The sequence below is a fragment of the Parasteatoda tepidariorum genome, chromosome 9, assembly GCF_982258835.1.
Source record: "Parasteatoda tepidariorum strain Cologne lab strain chromosome 9, Ptep-v5.0, whole genome shotgun sequence".
In the NCBI taxonomy this organism is placed as follows: domain Eukaryota; kingdom Metazoa; phylum Arthropoda; class Arachnida; order Araneae; family Theridiidae; genus Parasteatoda; species Parasteatoda tepidariorum.
In genome coordinates this window covers 105,134,808-105,151,290 of record NC_141763.1, presented here as the reverse complement: position 1 = coordinate 105,151,290, position 16,483 = coordinate 105,134,808, and the positions used below count along the sequence as shown (strand labels likewise).

Below are 16,483 nucleotides of genomic sequence, written 5' to 3'. Positions count from 1 at the left end.
CAACTTTAGTTTAACTTGGGTAGGGGGTACTCTTGAAAAGAAATGTTAGACAACTAATTTTAAACTAAGCAAATTTTGATTTTGCGTATACTGAATTCTTATGTTAAATCTTTTTGCTTAAAATAATTTCAGTCATTTTTTTTATAATTTTTATAGTTTCTTACGATCAGAAAATGGCATTTTGTTGAACCAAAGATTTAGAAGAAAGTGCTCTAAAAAATGAATTAAAATATTTTAGTTATGGATTAACAAGCTTAATATTAAAATTAATAAAAGTTGAAAATAATTAAAATAGCATTGATCAATACATTTGAAAATTCCTTAATGCTAGATTACTTTTCTTAATCATTTGCACAGTAACATCACTAGTTTGGTGTTGCAATTTGCTAAAAACAGTCATTACATTTATAATTCTCTCGGTTTAATGAATTTTTTAAAAAAATCTTTGTTATAAAATCCCTTTTGATAAAGTATTTATCGAAATATTTTGTCATTGTTTCTTCAGTTGACAGAATTTTACAGTGAATTTACTCATCAGATCTTTAGATCTGCTAGTTTCCCAATTTTATAATAACTTTGTAGGCAAATGGGATACTGATTTAAACAACTTCATTTTTAAAATGCTTCGCTAATATTCTCGATGCCCTCTGGTGCTTTATCATAAACTAAATACCTTATTAATCAAATGAAGCTTAATGACTTAACTGCTCTAAATATAGTTAGTTTGATTTCTTTTTCACATGTTTATAAGAGATTACCTGACATGAAGTAGTAACCTAGCAACTGATACCGGCACTTCTGCTGTTATTCTTCAACAATTATCACTCTTGTAGTTTCTGTTGCTTAAACGAAATTCAGGTAACAAATAGCTCAATATTGGGATGTTTCATTATTCAGTTTTTGTGCATTAACTTAAGCTGTAGAATGCTTCAAGTTTTGGCTCCTAGTGAATTAGGGCTCTTTTTGCCGTTATATCTAACTTTGTTACATTCAGCCATTACGAAAATTTGGCTTATGTGCAAGCTATTTTAAATGAAAGATTCGATTAAGTTAGAATGAAATTTTAAGTCTTAAGTTAATCATTAACACAGGCTAAATTATTAATTGGTTTCTTTGTGAATGAGTCTAGAGGTTATGAGATTTCCCCACTTTTTACTTTCTCGCCGTTACCATAGTTTCTGCAACTCTTTTTTTTTTTTCTTCCAATCTCAGTATACTCAAGCCTGTTAGTGTGGGGGGGAGGAAAGAAGATTACCCTCTCTCCATTACCATGATTTCAGTTAAGTTTGGACTTCGAGGAAAGCGTAGCCTTGAGCTGCTATTTATAAAGAGAAATGCAGTGATCAAGAAATTAGATTTTTAATAAAATGAAATGTAGTGACTTTCAACAAGCTAAAATATTTAATTTCAGCCCGAACTGAAGCAGAGTGCACAAGGGAAGAACACTTTTGTACAAATACTTCTAAATGTATATCGAAACGTTGGATCTGCGATGGCGACAACGACTGCGGAGATGAATCCGATGAAGAACCGAACTTCTGCATGAATAAAGAACGATTTACTTCCACTTTTCCACCCTATAAAAACAGTAAGCTCAACACATTAAATTATTCTTCTATATAAAGTAATAGTTAAATCTTTAACTATTTGAATGAGAAGCTGTTGGTTGTATGTTTCACCCCGCGTAGTTTATGGTATAATCTCTATCCATTGCACTGTTAGGGTAAAAGAATTTTTAATCACTCACTATTGTCAAGCATATGAAAATTAGTTTTTAGTATTCAATCATATTAAAATGCTTTGACATCAAACCACGCTCTCATTAATCTTTTAATTCACTAAAAGTTAAGGTATTCTCTAATAAAATCAGTTTCTAATCTCTAGTGTAAAGCGAATATAATTAGTAGTCACGAATAACAAAACAGAGCTCTGAATATACGATGGTAAATTTTTCGTATGAGCATTCAAAACAACAGGGAAAAATCTAATTTCTCTTAAATCACAAGATTTTTTATTTAACTTCGTTATTTTCCTTTACAGAGCACGACAACTTTATTTTTAACGGTACACAAAGGTATAAAGGCGCACAAATTGTACAGACATTCAACATTCGATTAATAGTTAGAGAATTAACTATTTAACTTGTAGTAAAATAATATGCAGACACCTCTGTAGATAAATACAAATTTGATATGCTGAAAGACAAATTCTCATTAATGAACTTAAAAGTTTTCGAATTTTATCCTAATTTGTTGCTCTCTCAAAATGACTTGTGGAAATTTCTCTCTAAATATTTAAACTCTTGCTCTAGTATTAAGCCTCGATGTCACCGTAAGTCTCAATTTGCATTTATCTTAAAAGTAAGAAATTTAATTCAAATAACTGTTTTCCCTTTAAGTGTTCAGTATTTTTCCATACTTTCGTCATATTTTGGTTCCTAGCAGTGTTTAACTTCCAAATGAGGGTAGGTATCCCTTGTACTACGCCTGAATACATGAAAAGACAACGAAAGTAAAGAACAAATAGTTACATGACTGGACATACTATATTTTTGATTATATAGATATATTACCTTCCCTAGTATTAAATAATCTCAAACTGAAGAGAAGATAATCTTCATTCGCTTCAAAAATATATAAATAGGGAATTCAATTCACGCCTGGCAAGTCTTTAAAATGGTGGCTTGTTTCAAACAGCATGAAACAAGTCCCTATTTTCTATTTATATATTTTTGAAGCTTTCAATCTGATAAAACTTCAGTGTCTTTCAATCGTGTGCACCTATGATTCACACAAGCGCAAACAATCCCTTTTACGTGTAGTTTCTTAACATTCGCAATCTCCTGAAAGGAAATCTATTAAAACTAGAACTGTCTTTTAGGGCTTCACTGAAACGTTGGTATTAATGTTGGTGTCCTTTTCTTTTTCAGTGTTAGCATGCACAGAGTTCTTCTGCGAGTATTCCGGTGAATGCATCCCATGGACAAAAGTCTGCGATGGAAATTCTGATTGCACAGATGTAACGGACGAAGGACCCCAATGCTATACGGCGTGTAGAGACAACGGGGGTTGCTCTCAGAAGTGTACTAAAACTCCTACTGGCTCAAAATGTTCCTGCTTTACTGGTTACAAGTTGATGGATGACGAAGTTACTTGTGAGGACATTAATGAATGTACGATACCCGGTTACTGCAGCCAGCTTTGCAGCAATACGAAAGGTGGGTTTAAATGCAACTGCATTGATGGATACGTTTTGGCGCATGATCGCACTAAGTGCAAAGCAGATGGTGGTCCGGCAACTTTAGTGTATTTGCTACCCGACACAATAAGAGGAATTCAGTTAAGCACAAACAATCTAAGATTGTTTTATACTGATGATGGTGAAAATATGCGAGGTATGGACTACGATGCAGCGGAATCAAAGTTCTTTTGGACAGATTGGAAACTTGTAAGTACTTTTTCCAAAAGTAAAAATTCTGACCTATAAGCTTTTGAGCTAATTTCTATGACAGGGGTTTCTCTAGATGTACTCTAGAATAGCCGAAGAGCTTTGATCCTACAATCTCTAGATGTTTACCACTAAATTTTTCCTTATTAAATACCAAAAAGGAGCACTATATTTCTGCCTACGAAAATTTTAATTTCCTCTGGTCCCTTAATAAAAGCTATTTTCGATCTATATCTAAACTTTTTGCTTTGCCAAAGTATTAAATGTTAAAGATTATGCTTCTCAAGAAATTATACCTTCTAATTGCTACAGTATGGAAAATAAGCAGCTTTTTTTAAACATTATGTTTATAGTTATTGTGTTTTGCAAATTTTTTAGGAAACTGCTAGAAATGTTTTTACTCCCTTTATCACCCTGAACGTAGCTTTATCAGTTTTAATTTTGAAGAATTTTTCCCATTAAAGACTAAGCAGCATTCTTCAAATTTAAGTGAAATCTCTAAAATTTAAAATCTCTGCTTGCTTTTATCGAAACTAGTTTTATTCTCGGCACTAATTCCCTGTTGAGCAATACTCTTTTACATAAAGTTAGTTTTGGTACCTTATTAAGAGACTGGATCGTAAAATGCTTTAAAATACATGAACTTAATAAAAGTAATAACAGAACTGTGTCCGCTTTCTGAAAATTGCGATTTTAAGTTTTCGTGCAAAAACTTAGTTCACGAAAATACTATCTATTAAATTTTGAATTATCTATATGTATGCGAACTTGGGAACTTTCTACAAAGTTTAGGAGAAATTTGCAAACGTTATTTTGCTTGGCAACAATTAAAAATGTCCCTTATCAGTAGGAAAAATTTGATTCATTGATTCTGTCCCCTGAAGGTTTAGGTTTTTTAGGTTTTCATTAAAAAGTGGGTTGTTTGAAGGTAACACTAAACACAAAGTTCCTTTGCAAAAGTTTTAATGTTTTATTGCACTCTAGTTTCCCGCCATCTTAAAGCTGTCTGATAGTTCATCAGCATAATTTTCAACAAGATAGTTTTTTTAAAATATTGCTTACGTTTGTACAAAATTTTTACATTGAATTCAAATGTTTTTTTCAGAGCACTTTGAATAGCTATGCACCAATAACTAATGAGAAGACTACAGTGTTAACGGCTCCCATACGACCGCATCACTTGAAGTGGGATTGGTTGACCAGAACTTTCTTTTACACGAATGACGAAGGATCCATAGTTGCTTGCGACGAAAGCGGGAAATATTGTGCAACAACCATTCTAAATGCAGCACCATTCGTTAACAGTTTTGATATATCACCAAAGAGCGGGTAAGATAACATTTTATCCTTCCAACAACATACAGGGTAATTTGAAACGTTGTGCCGAACTATTAGAGGAAGCTGGACACTAAAAATGTTGAGAAGGGCATGGCAACCCATAATTTGGAATGTCTTACCCCACTAAATAGGGCTTTGCATTCTTCTACCATACACTTAGCTGTAGGGCATGATTGATACTAAGTGCACCTCCACTGATTTAGAGCCTTTTCTTTCTGCAAAGTTTTCGTGAATCATGCACATGCAGAGTCTGAAATAGGTGAGTCAGTACTCATCCGCGCTGCTGCTTTAATCTAATGCGACAGTCTATGTCCCATGTCAAGCGGTTGATAGTACAAGCATCTCTAGCAATAAAAGCTCTGAACTGTATTGTGCACAGGATGATCAATAAATCTTCTCCTGAAGACCAATAAATCTTGTCCCCCTTGTATACCTTGCCGATTTAAGTTTGTAAATACTTTTACTTAAGGACCCAGTGTCTAATATATTGTGAAACATTTTATAACCCTCATATGTTTGTGCTTTAAATTTCAACAAATAAAAATCAGGAAATTTTAGATTAGAGTAACAGTTTGTATAGTTTTATAGCTTATTAAGCATAAAAATGTAAAATACTCTATAAAATTTGCAAAAATTTTTAAGTAAAATATTTGTAAGACTTTTTAATTCAGAAATATGGAGCTTAAAGTAAAAATCGCATTCTCTTCTCTTATTGAAAGCACTGCGTAATGTTTAAGTATTTGATGTTTGCTTTTTAGGATAATGTTTTGGAGTGTATGGGATGTAGTTAGACAATCTCAATTTGGAATAATAGAACGAGCTGATTTGGATGGAAGCGACAGGGTAGCGATTGTGAAAGCAAATACGTATTGGCCATCTAGCGTTACTGTCGATGAAGTAATGGAGAGAATTTACTGGGCGGATTTGAAATCCTTTATTGTTGAACTCTCAGACTTTGCAGGACGCCAAAGGTTCGTCTTACACTTATTAAAATCACTATTGCTGATGAAGATGGGAAATTTCTTCCAACTAAAGTGGGAGAAATAAAACTCTTTAATAAGAAATATCAAACAAATTTTTAAAGTTTATCAATCTAATAAGTGATATTAATATTTAAACTGTTTAATATCCTTTTCCAATAATGAAAATAAAGAAACAATTGAAAGAAATTAAATTCTTACGTAAGTGACTGTAATATTTTACTAGTTTATATTATAAATTTTACTAATCAAATTTATTAATATACTAAACTAAAAAATGGCATATTAAACAGACATGCTACTACTTCTATTTACAATTAAAAATACCATTGATAATATTTGTAATCAAATGCAAAATAAGTACACGGATTCATAATAGTATCTAGAGCTTAAGATTCAGTATATTTTTATATACTTAAAATATTTGTAGATTAAATTTTAAAAAAAATTTGAAACTTAGATTAAATGAATAATTGTCTCTACACCTTGATAACAGGTGTTTTGTTAAGGACAATGTAAGAATTTTCTAATACTAAATGCAACTTAGAAGAATAGATTAAATTTAAACAAAAGGAATTTGATATAGTACATATAACATACCTAAACAACTGTATTGATCCTCTTATTTCTGTATAGTTTCCTGAAGTGACCTAAATATTCTTCCGGAGGGAAATGCCAACCCTGATTACTAAGGATGTTATGGTTCTCGAATAGTTTCATTGATAAAATGTTATCTCCGAATTATCTTTAGTTTTAATTACTATAATCAAGAATTTCCTTATTTTTAATGACTTTCCTGTGGTATGAATTTTGTAACGATTTCGTATTTCAATATTTGCTCAAAAATTTTAAGAATTTAAATTCTTTAACTTTTAAATTTCATAAGTCAAATTCAATCTGCTCTGTACTAAAATCATACTTTTTAAAATAATTCATCGTGATACTTTTTAGCAATTACGTATATGAATAGGAAATTCTTTGCAAATTTTTTTAATAAAGTAAGAATTTCTCTTTAGTCCAGAACCAATCTTCCTAGAATCCCAAAATCTAGGCATCAAATGCGTGTGAAGAATATTTTGCAATGTTCAGTATTTAGATTGGCTACAACTGAAAGACTTTTTTACTCTTAAATTAAAAAGATAATACCCTTTGTCGATATTTTCTAGCTTAGTTTTTCAATCTAGCTACATCGAGCTGGGATAACCTAATTGGTTGGGCGTTGGACTAGTGTTCAATTGAACGGAAGTTAGAATACAGCCGGCCAAAGATTCCCTATGTATTAAATGGTGACTTGGTGCACGGTAAATCTGTCTGGATAACGAATTCCCCAAAGTTCTCATAACAAATACCTCTGAGGGCACTGATCGAGGAGTTCCCTTGCCTTCTGGATTGGATTCAAAATTATAAGGCAATGGAGGTGAACATTGGTTGCCATAATCTGAAATATGGTTCGGCTGTTATAAAATCTAACTACACTGAATACTTTCACTTTTCTTGTTCTTAAAAAAAATTTTAATGCCACCTACACAATCTGGAAGACTCCCCCAACTAGTTTGAAAATATCTAAAGGCAAGCTTATCTTTTTTATAGTAGAGCTTCCAAAAATTGTTTCTATAAATCTAAGTGGTTTGAGGTAAAGTGCAGTTGAAATGAAATGGTGCAATAAAGTTCAAATTCATCGAAATAATTGCTTAGTTGTGTTAACTTGAGTGTCATATGTATACTGTGATCAATAAAATGTCTGAAATCAGTTTTTTTCGTCACTGATAATGCTACATGAATGATAGGGTATAGTATAAGCTTTTAAACTAATGCTGAGACAGGGTATTCGGCTATTAATGCATAAAAATCTTATTCAAAAGCTCAATCAAAAAACAAACTTTCACATTTAACTTTTGTCTTCAACATTAATCTCGTGTTTTATCAGAATTTCTGTTCATTTAATCTAAGAACATATGGAACAAGAGAGGGGTACACTTGTACACTAATTGTTAATTTAATGTGTTAACTTTTTTTAACGGAGTAAAAGTATTCTTAAATACATAGATTTTAAAACTGAATTGACTGAAATGTGAATTTTTTAAAGTAAATATGAAAATTTTTTAAGATGTTCTTTAATTTGCTTAAATTAAGTTATTCTAATAACTTCTAAGCAATTTTACTTTTTGCTTAGTTTTCCACTTTCTAGTGAACAGGAAAATTTCTTACGGAGGAAATGCAATTCCCGATTATTGAGGATATTATAGATCTCTAGTGTTTTCATATTTATGTAACGTAATCTTATGTCTAGTGCTTTAAAAGAAATTTGATTACTGCAATAAAATCTAGATTACTAAACAAGTTTCCTTACCTTTTTAAACTATAAAGGTATATCTGCGTTTTAAGGGTATAATCTTTAATACTCCTACACTGTGCGTTAACGAGTGACAGGTTGTTAAATTACTCTCACTCTCGCAATTTTTAAAACTTCCCATTCAATATGAGCCGCTGTGACTCAATGGTTAAAGCACTTAATTGTCATTGGGAAGTACTAGGTTTTGATCGCAAATGATGACTCAAAGCCCACTCAGTTTCAAATAAAGATGGGTACCAGCTTGTGCACAATTCTGTCAGTTTGTCACGAAAGCTGGTTGGTAAAGAATGTAAAATTTGTTACTACTTTCGATGAAAACTTCCTTAACCTGTAAAATGGTTCTATCCTCATTGGGTAGAATCCTGTATTTTTAATATCTGAACTTAGCTGATGGATATCAAGTTTACAGAAAACTATTATATTTCACTTCTAATTCCCTTGTTACAAATATACCCCAGTTCTGTTTTATAAATTATTTATTTTTATTTAGTAATACGCATAGAACCAAATTTTCAATCTTGGCAATAACATTTTATGCTTAGTTCGATTTTAAATTAGACTGTGCTTCTTATGAATTACAGGAAAATTCTGTTGCAAGGAAAATCGTATAATCCAATGAGCATGACAGTCTTCGAAGACTACTTGTACTTTTCAGACTACAACGATACCATATACAGATGCAATAAATTCAGTGGCAAAGACTGTGTTCCAGTTCATTCGGACAACGTCAAAGCAGAAGTCACTATGATATTCCATAAAGTGAAGCAACCAAAGGGTAATAATCTTATTTCACAAATTGTTGTCAATAAGTGTGTGTTACAGCAAAAGTAAAAAATAAAGGGCTTCTAACGTCGGTTAAAAATTAGCATATTTTAAGGATTTAATTACACAAATCTGGGTTGCGATTTTATGATAGAAAGTTTTTACTTTTTGCGAAGTAGCAGCAGCACCACTTCCATGAAGCCATTCTTTTCGAAGGTTGTACAAAGTACAACCTGTTCAACTTGACTGAAAAATTTACTAAAACTACTAAATTAAGCACTTAATATATTAACTATTTTATTATACTTTCCAAAGTTGTATATTTTTTTAAATTATCATTTATAGCACTGCGTTAAAGTAGAGAATAGTACCTTTTATACAGAATGTAGTTTTAGTATGTAGTTCAAAATTTGTCAATCAAAGCGGACTTGAGCTACGGCCAACGGGAAACGGAGCTTTCGTAACTCACTCCAAATTTGAACTTTTGTGGAGTTGATCGTTAAACGATTGTTTTTGATAAAATTCGTAATTTTTCATAAAGTCACTATTTCTTGTACTAATATTTTCAATATTTCTATCAGAAAATTAAATTACAATATAGTTAATTCTATTTTGGTCAAGATTTTAACGATTCTTAAAAACACTTAAGGAATATTCAACTGGATGTGGGTTGATCGTTCTACGTAAACTCCAAAAATTTCTTCATATATAATTTTCTATGGTATAGTAACGAAAAATTGGTGCAGCTTTGGAATATTTAGCATGAAAGGAAGTCTGTTTTAATCAAAACATTTGAATTCAAAGCAAAATCGTCTGTTTATAGCAAAGTGGAATAACCAAATTCTAGATATCTAAGCTGAAGTCTTTTGACCGGCCTACTAAGGAAAAAGGGTCAGTGACCCGCTCCAACCAATCGGTATACACTTAATTTCTAAGCAAAAGGGTGTAAACAACTAGTTGCCATTAACTACAATATTGCGGAAATCTGTCATTTGCAACTCGTGAAGTATTTAATTGTTAACTGACGTCATGTCTAACCCGATTGGTTTCTGAATCTACATATGCCATGATTTACCCACGATGACATCACTTGCAAGCTTCAAATTGATTAAATGCAGATTGTCAAGAGGTGATGAAAAAGGCTTGCAAAATATGGAAATTAGATTGTTTTGAGGAATGGATTTGTAACTAATATTGTCCAGGGGTAAGCAAATGCGGTTCCCAGCCTTGTAGACATCTCTATGCACAAAGCATAAATTTCACTTGAAATTTATCAGAATATAACAAATGTATAAGCATATTAGGAATGGGAAAATTTTGCATATACCCACAAAAAATTTATTTTAAGAAATTCAGAGATTAGTCTCGCAAGAAAAAACTTTCTAATTTGAGTCTAGCAGAATCTCACAACAGCGTTTGTTTGTCCATTTAAGCATTCATAATACAAAGATCAGCTTTTAATATAAAACGACCATAGTATTAGATTCTGTTTTTGAGTTCCCTTTTTAAAGAAAGTATCGTTAAGAAATATCAGTTTTCTTAAGGAAAAACTTATTTAACTTTTTACGGATGTCACAGGTTCCATAAGTCACTGTGTTGGCAAATTTGTTATAGGAATTTAGTTATGAAATTGTTTAGAATACGAAGAGGTCGTCCAAAAACCTGACAACCAGACCCTGAAATCCGTGACGTTGCCTCTTATTTATGTTAAGTATCTTAAATAAGTTAGGAAAAAGCAGGTGTGTAGTTTAGTTTTAAATTTGGATTGTAAAACTGAATAGCCATTTTTTTTTCAAACAGTTTTCTAGAGTCTCGAATGAAACTAGCGTACATTCAATTCAATGTGAAAAAATTTCTCTTTCAGGTAAAAATCGCTGTTTTGATAACAAATGCCCACATCTTTGTTTGCCAAATCGTTCAGAATCAACTTGTGTGTGCGCAGATGGTTATGAAGATCACAACGAGACTTGCACTTTAAGTTCAACGGAAGCGCCAACACAAAAGCCGACAAATGTACCAGCTATCACTTGCCCACCGAATTACTGCCAAAGAAATGGCAACTGCATTGTTGTGGGCAATAAACTTTATTGTCAGTAAGTAACTTTTACATAATAAATGCTACAGTAAAAAAAATCTCAGAACTTTTGCAAAATATGATCGGGTGTTCCTCAAAGATCAAAAATAACGGCTGGTGAAGTTCCTTCATATTTCGAAATATTTAGTGCTTGAATGAATTGAAAAATATAAGCAAGGGTTATTTTGGGTAATTTTATTTGACACTATAATATGATTAAACTTTGAAATGCAATAAAATCGCCATTGTTTAGCTTCAAATGGGCGTGTACTAAAAGTTTATAATTTTTCTTTTCATACTAAAGTCCATATTCTTGATAGATTTTTGGATGTAAAAGAAATTTCGAAATTTAACGACGCTACTAATTTTAAAAGGATTAAAATTATTCATGGTAAATAAGTGGCATGTTACTAATTTTATTGAAATTTTCCCTAGTTACAGATATTGACGTCTTATGCCGTGAGAACATAGTAGCCTTTATTTGCTCTAATAACAATTATTTGGTACACTGTGAATGATTATAGGAAGTTGCGAAAGAGTAGCGACCAAAATCTGACTTTGAAACATAAATTATTTAGTATGAAAGAAGCTGAGCAGACTCTAATTCTAAAAAGAAATTAAAGTAATTTGAGTTAACTATGATCATCAGATACTTTAAAAAAGGGTTTTTACGATAACAATTTTTAGCAAAAATCTAAATAGCAAACTGAACTCGAATTTGCACACCGTGTTCTACCCGAATAAAAGTCGAAGGGTTTTTGACCGTGAAGGGTTCTAATACTGTGATACCCAGTGCAATAGATAAAAGTTGGCAGGAGTTAGCAATAAGTTTTTTCGAACATTATCTACTTTATTTTTGACATAGATTCTTAGTCCTTTTCCTATAAAAAAAACTATTCATGTAAAATAGAAATTTGATTTTTACTCTGGTTGGTAGAAGGCTTGAATTACAAGAGGAAATAAGAAAGGTAAATTTGATAAAAAGTAACTTAACAGTTTAAATGGCATAAATGAAGACTAAAAAGGAGGAACCGACTATGTCTTATCACAAAAATGATTGGAGGGCCATCTGTTGCATTTTTGAAGATAGTTTTGACAAATCAATTTTCCCCTGAGTTATTATACAGTGAAGATGGGCCGTATAGTAAACCTTTTAGAGCGCAAAATCTTATTTTCACCGAATCTGAAGACCATGGTAGAAGAGCTGTTTAGGTCTATGAAAGCAAAGATCTTGTTAGTCTAATGTGTTTTGTATAATAACAAATTTGAAAATAAGAACATTCTACTATTAAAGAAACACTAAATTTTGAATTTATTTGTTCATGCAATAAAACTTTTTCAAAAGAATTTTTTCGTATTAAAATATTTCTAAGAATAAAAATAAGTCTCTGACATTAGTCTCAATCGGGACTTGTCCTATAGTTTCAGAAGGTAAAACAAGGAAACATTCAAAGGGTTTTGATTCTTTTTTTTCCTTATGGTCACTCTTCCGTCTTTGGCATTTATTTTAATTTGCTTTTGTTCAGTTGTGTTGTGTTACAACTTTAAAAATAGAGGATGTCTTTTAGAATTTTTTCTGTAAGGATTGTCAGTTAAATTTAAACTCAAAAGTGCACCATAATGAAAATTAAGTTTCACAAAGGAAAATTTGCTTGATAAGTTACATCAAAGTTTATAAATTAAATGTGATCTGGAAAATTAAAAACCAACTCCTCAAATTTTAATAAGGTTTAATTTTCCAAATTAAAAGTGAAATAAAATTATGTAATACATTAAAAACAATTGCCTATTTTTAAAACCTGATTCTCAAAGAAAAGACATTTTAACATGAGCTGAAAAAACCATAAAATCTCTTAAGCCTGTAGAAAGGCTGAATCCTTCTCTAAATTAGAGATTATAATTTACGAATGTCAGTCAAAAGTAAGCTGCTTATTTTGCTATTTTAAACAAACTTTTAAAATTCAAGAGTTTTGAACCATGCTATTAAAAGTTTTGCTTCAGTCTTAAATGTAGAATTAAATCGTACACCTTAAAGCAATAGTGATTATGGTTTTTAGGTTCATTCTATTCATTAAATACAGTGATCAATACTTTATCTAAGTATATCTTAGGAATAAGTTAGATAAGTATCAGAATAAAACCGTAAGTAAAATTGAGAAACAATATTTAATTGGCCTTTTCATCTTTGAATGGAGGAAATACAGCGAGATGTTTGGCAATTAAAGATAAGAATTTGCAAAATTTGAAAATGTTCTTTTCACACACTATATGAATTGCCCTAGATTTGAAAAAATTGGAGTTTCTAAATGCCAAATCTGTTTACTGTATGTGGTTCTCTGAATAAGTGTTAGATTTTGAAAGAAAACTGGGAACTGTGGAGACGTACGTTAGAATCACTCAATTAAATAAGTTTAACAATAGTCTAATTCTAATTAAATGGAGAAAAATGCTTCTTTTTAAATAGAATATTTTAAGAGATACGAATTTCGGATTATAATTTCAATAAAACTTTTTCAAAGAGTGACATCTCTGTTTACAGCTACTGAACTATTGCTCAAATAGATAACTGTAGAACACAAGTCTTATTTTCTACAGCCAATCCTACTGATGGCACTTTTTTTACTGTGATATAAAGCTAAGATTTTCGCATTTTCAGGTGTCCCCCTGAATACCTAGGTGATGTGTGTGAGAGGCGGGCAAAAGCTGCTGGTCCTGAGCCTGTTACAGACTACAGCTGGGTTGTAGTAGTCTTCTTAGCGCTCATTGTCATTGCCATTATTGTACTAGTCTACCTTTTGTGCCAGAAAAATAGGTATTTAATAAGAGTACTACTATATTAAATAATACTGTGTTAGATTTACTAATTTGAAATTTTTAAGTTTGAGATAGATAGTTATAGTTGGATATCTCATGAAAAATCTGTTAATTACAATTGCTCGGTTAATATAAATGGGAAAAGCGAATAATGGTTCTAAGAAGCATTTGTGGGAATTTGGGAAAATTAAATTTTAAGTTTAAAAAATTGGTAACTATTTGGGCCCTGTTATTTCTTGTTCGCAAGTAATCCCAAATAAAACTGTTTGTGCCCTAATGTCCATACTCTTGGGGTTTTAGTGCTACCAAACTAGATTATTTCTATTTCATACATGCTTGCTCAAAGAAAGCTTTTCCTCAGTGGTAGTAAAAAATATTGAAGTGCTATTATAGGAAAATACTAAAGTCACCTTTGGCCATCACTTGAAACTTATTAAGAAAACTCCTGGTCCCCCTTTTTTTTCTATGTTTAAATGTAGTTAAAAATTATGTTAAATTAAAATTGTTGAAACAGAAATAGAACATGAATGCAAAAGTTTTGCTACCATTACGGATAGATGCCCAAACTTGCATAAATTATATATTTAAGTATACCCATTTATTATGAAATGGATGCAGCTCTAAGCTGTAGGGTCTCATTAAAAGTTTTAAATGGTAAAAAATTTTTCTATGCTTATAAATTTTAAATAAAACTGGTTCACACGCTAAATTTCATTTTAATCATGACTTAAATGTGTCAAAGGTAACGACTGATTTGAACTTTTTGACGCAAATATACTCGATTAGGCCTGTCCTTTAATTTTTGAGTAGCGCCCCCGAATCTAAATTTTAGTTTATTCTTTGCTTCAAAATTGTTTACCGTTTAGATTTGCATGCTTTCAACTTAAATGTAAAACAGTAATTTAGTTTGGGTTGAATTCTTGTAACTGAAATTCATTGATAGAAAATACTTCGCGTGAATAATATATTTTCATGACCATTAAGTCTAAGTTATTTGGTGTGAGCCTTCGAAAAGCGGCCTTAAAACTTTTCACTTGAGTGATATATTGCATTTGTGATAAGTTAATCGCAGGCGCCATTTTTTCTAATTTTCTGTCCTGTATTCTTAGGGAGAAGTTGAGCCGAATGAGTGAAAACGTTGCTGTGACATTCAGGAAGTCTGGCTTTGGCCGAAAAAGTAGCCGCTTGATTATCGACGGAGAAGATGGTGGCGCCTGCGACGAACTAATGCTCGGTCAGGCTGATGCTCTAAAAAATCCCTCACGTAGTTTTGGTAATCCACTGTTCGGCAAAAAGCCACGTGTGGTAAGATTCTTTCGCTTAGCAATTAAGACTTATTGAAGTGTCAATTTTCAATAATTCTGATTATACAGAGAGCTTCATAATATAAAATTAAACGAAATGATGGTTTTTAAAACTTCAGCTGATTTCCTTACAAAATCAAAACATAACTATGCAACTAATTTTGGATTTGTAATTTAAATTCTTGACTTACGATTTATGAAAAATTCTTTTATAACTTACCCGTTTGGAGAAGGGGAAAACTGAAAATAACGCAAATCACGAAGAAAAAAAGTTAAAATCTGATCATAAATGCATAGTGCTTAATTATTTTCATAATACACAAATTTTTCTGTTTTCTGACCCCATTGGTGGCTGTAAAATATTACCTTAAACATTCAATTTGTTTTCATTAAATGAGTTTTGAAAAATCTTTATACCATGTAAATCTAATCTAGTAATATTTCCAGAATGCTGTAAATTTATCTTTATAATTTTGAAAAGGTTTAAAATTGGGTTGAGGAGAATTAGCAGATGTTTATATGAATTCACAGTAAAGTAATCAAACGACAAATTTTTAAGTTAACGTAGTGAATGACCATTTCAAAGGGTTACCTTCTGCAGATAGTGTGATAATGTTGCGCTGTATGATTCCTGGTACAAAGACAACTCAGTCATATTGTGAAGGAATAAAAGTATTAAACTTTCTTTTCTTTCACGATTTAAGAATGATTATTTATGAAAACCGTTTCAAGTTCAAAATGGTCCTAATGGCTGGCCGGAAATTCCTAGAAAATCTTTCTAAATGTCTACTAACATTTCAAAAACAGTGTCTACTAAAAACAAGTGTCAAAGAAATCTAATGCCCAAATATTTATTGCAGTATCCCGATCCAGAGTCCCAAAATGATGGGGACTTTAAGAGATGGCCGTCGTACGACTCCGAGGACTCCGCCTTCGTCAGTGAATCTCAGACTCGCGAGGGTTCTCAACACCGTGCGGACTCTAATTCAATGAGAGTGAGAAACTTTGCAGATCGTCTTGGAGAGTTCTTCAACCGGAATTAGAATCTTCAGGACAACTGGATTTTGTATATAATTTGTACATAATGTGTAAATTCGTTGAACCTGTTTGCGCATATTTTTAAATGTTACGTTTTTAAACTAATAAACTAACCCATTTTATTTGCTTTTGAGTCTGTCTTACTTAATAACTGCAAAATCACGAATTTAGAACACTTTCTTTGAAATTGCAGAATTTTAAGATTTTTAAATCTTCATGTTTTTATCAACTTTGTCAAACAGTCGGACAATGTGGCATACGGAAAAATTCAGAGTGATCACTAATTTTATTTTAATAAAACTTTACGATAGTTTTCCCTTCAGAGGCCACTATATCATTGGGAAAAACCTGTTGTGGCAAATTCCGCTTCAAC

The 16,483-nt window shown here is 31.6% G+C and overlaps 1 protein-coding gene across 2 annotated transcripts in view; it reads left to right on the top strand.

Annotated features, from left to right (window-relative positions):
• Window positions 1–16,237, top strand: part of LOC107447801 (vitellogenin receptor) — a 50,409-nt gene extending 34,172 nt beyond the window's left edge. The window contains exons 22-30 of one of the 2 annotated variants that reach the window (XM_016062825.4): window positions 1,412–1,588; window positions 2,930–3,447; window positions 4,553–4,776; window positions 5,544–5,756; window positions 8,700–8,893; window positions 10,745–10,973; window positions 13,611–13,766; window positions 14,878–15,073; window positions 15,933–16,237. In XM_016062825.4, coding sequence (XP_015918311.1) covers window positions 1,412–1,588; window positions 2,930–3,447; window positions 4,553–4,776; window positions 5,544–5,756; window positions 8,700–8,893; window positions 10,745–10,973; window positions 13,611–13,766; window positions 14,878–15,073; window positions 15,933–16,115 — 2,090 coding nt within the window. In that variant the 3' untranslated portion in view covers window positions 16,116–16,237. The remainder of the gene's footprint in view (window positions 1–1,411; window positions 1,589–2,929; window positions 3,448–4,552; window positions 4,777–5,543; window positions 5,757–8,699; window positions 8,894–10,744; window positions 10,974–13,610; window positions 13,767–14,877; window positions 15,074–15,932) is intronic. The other variant, XM_016062826.4, reaches the window with a different exon arrangement.
• The last annotated feature ends 246 nt before the right edge of the window (window positions 16,238–16,483 follow it).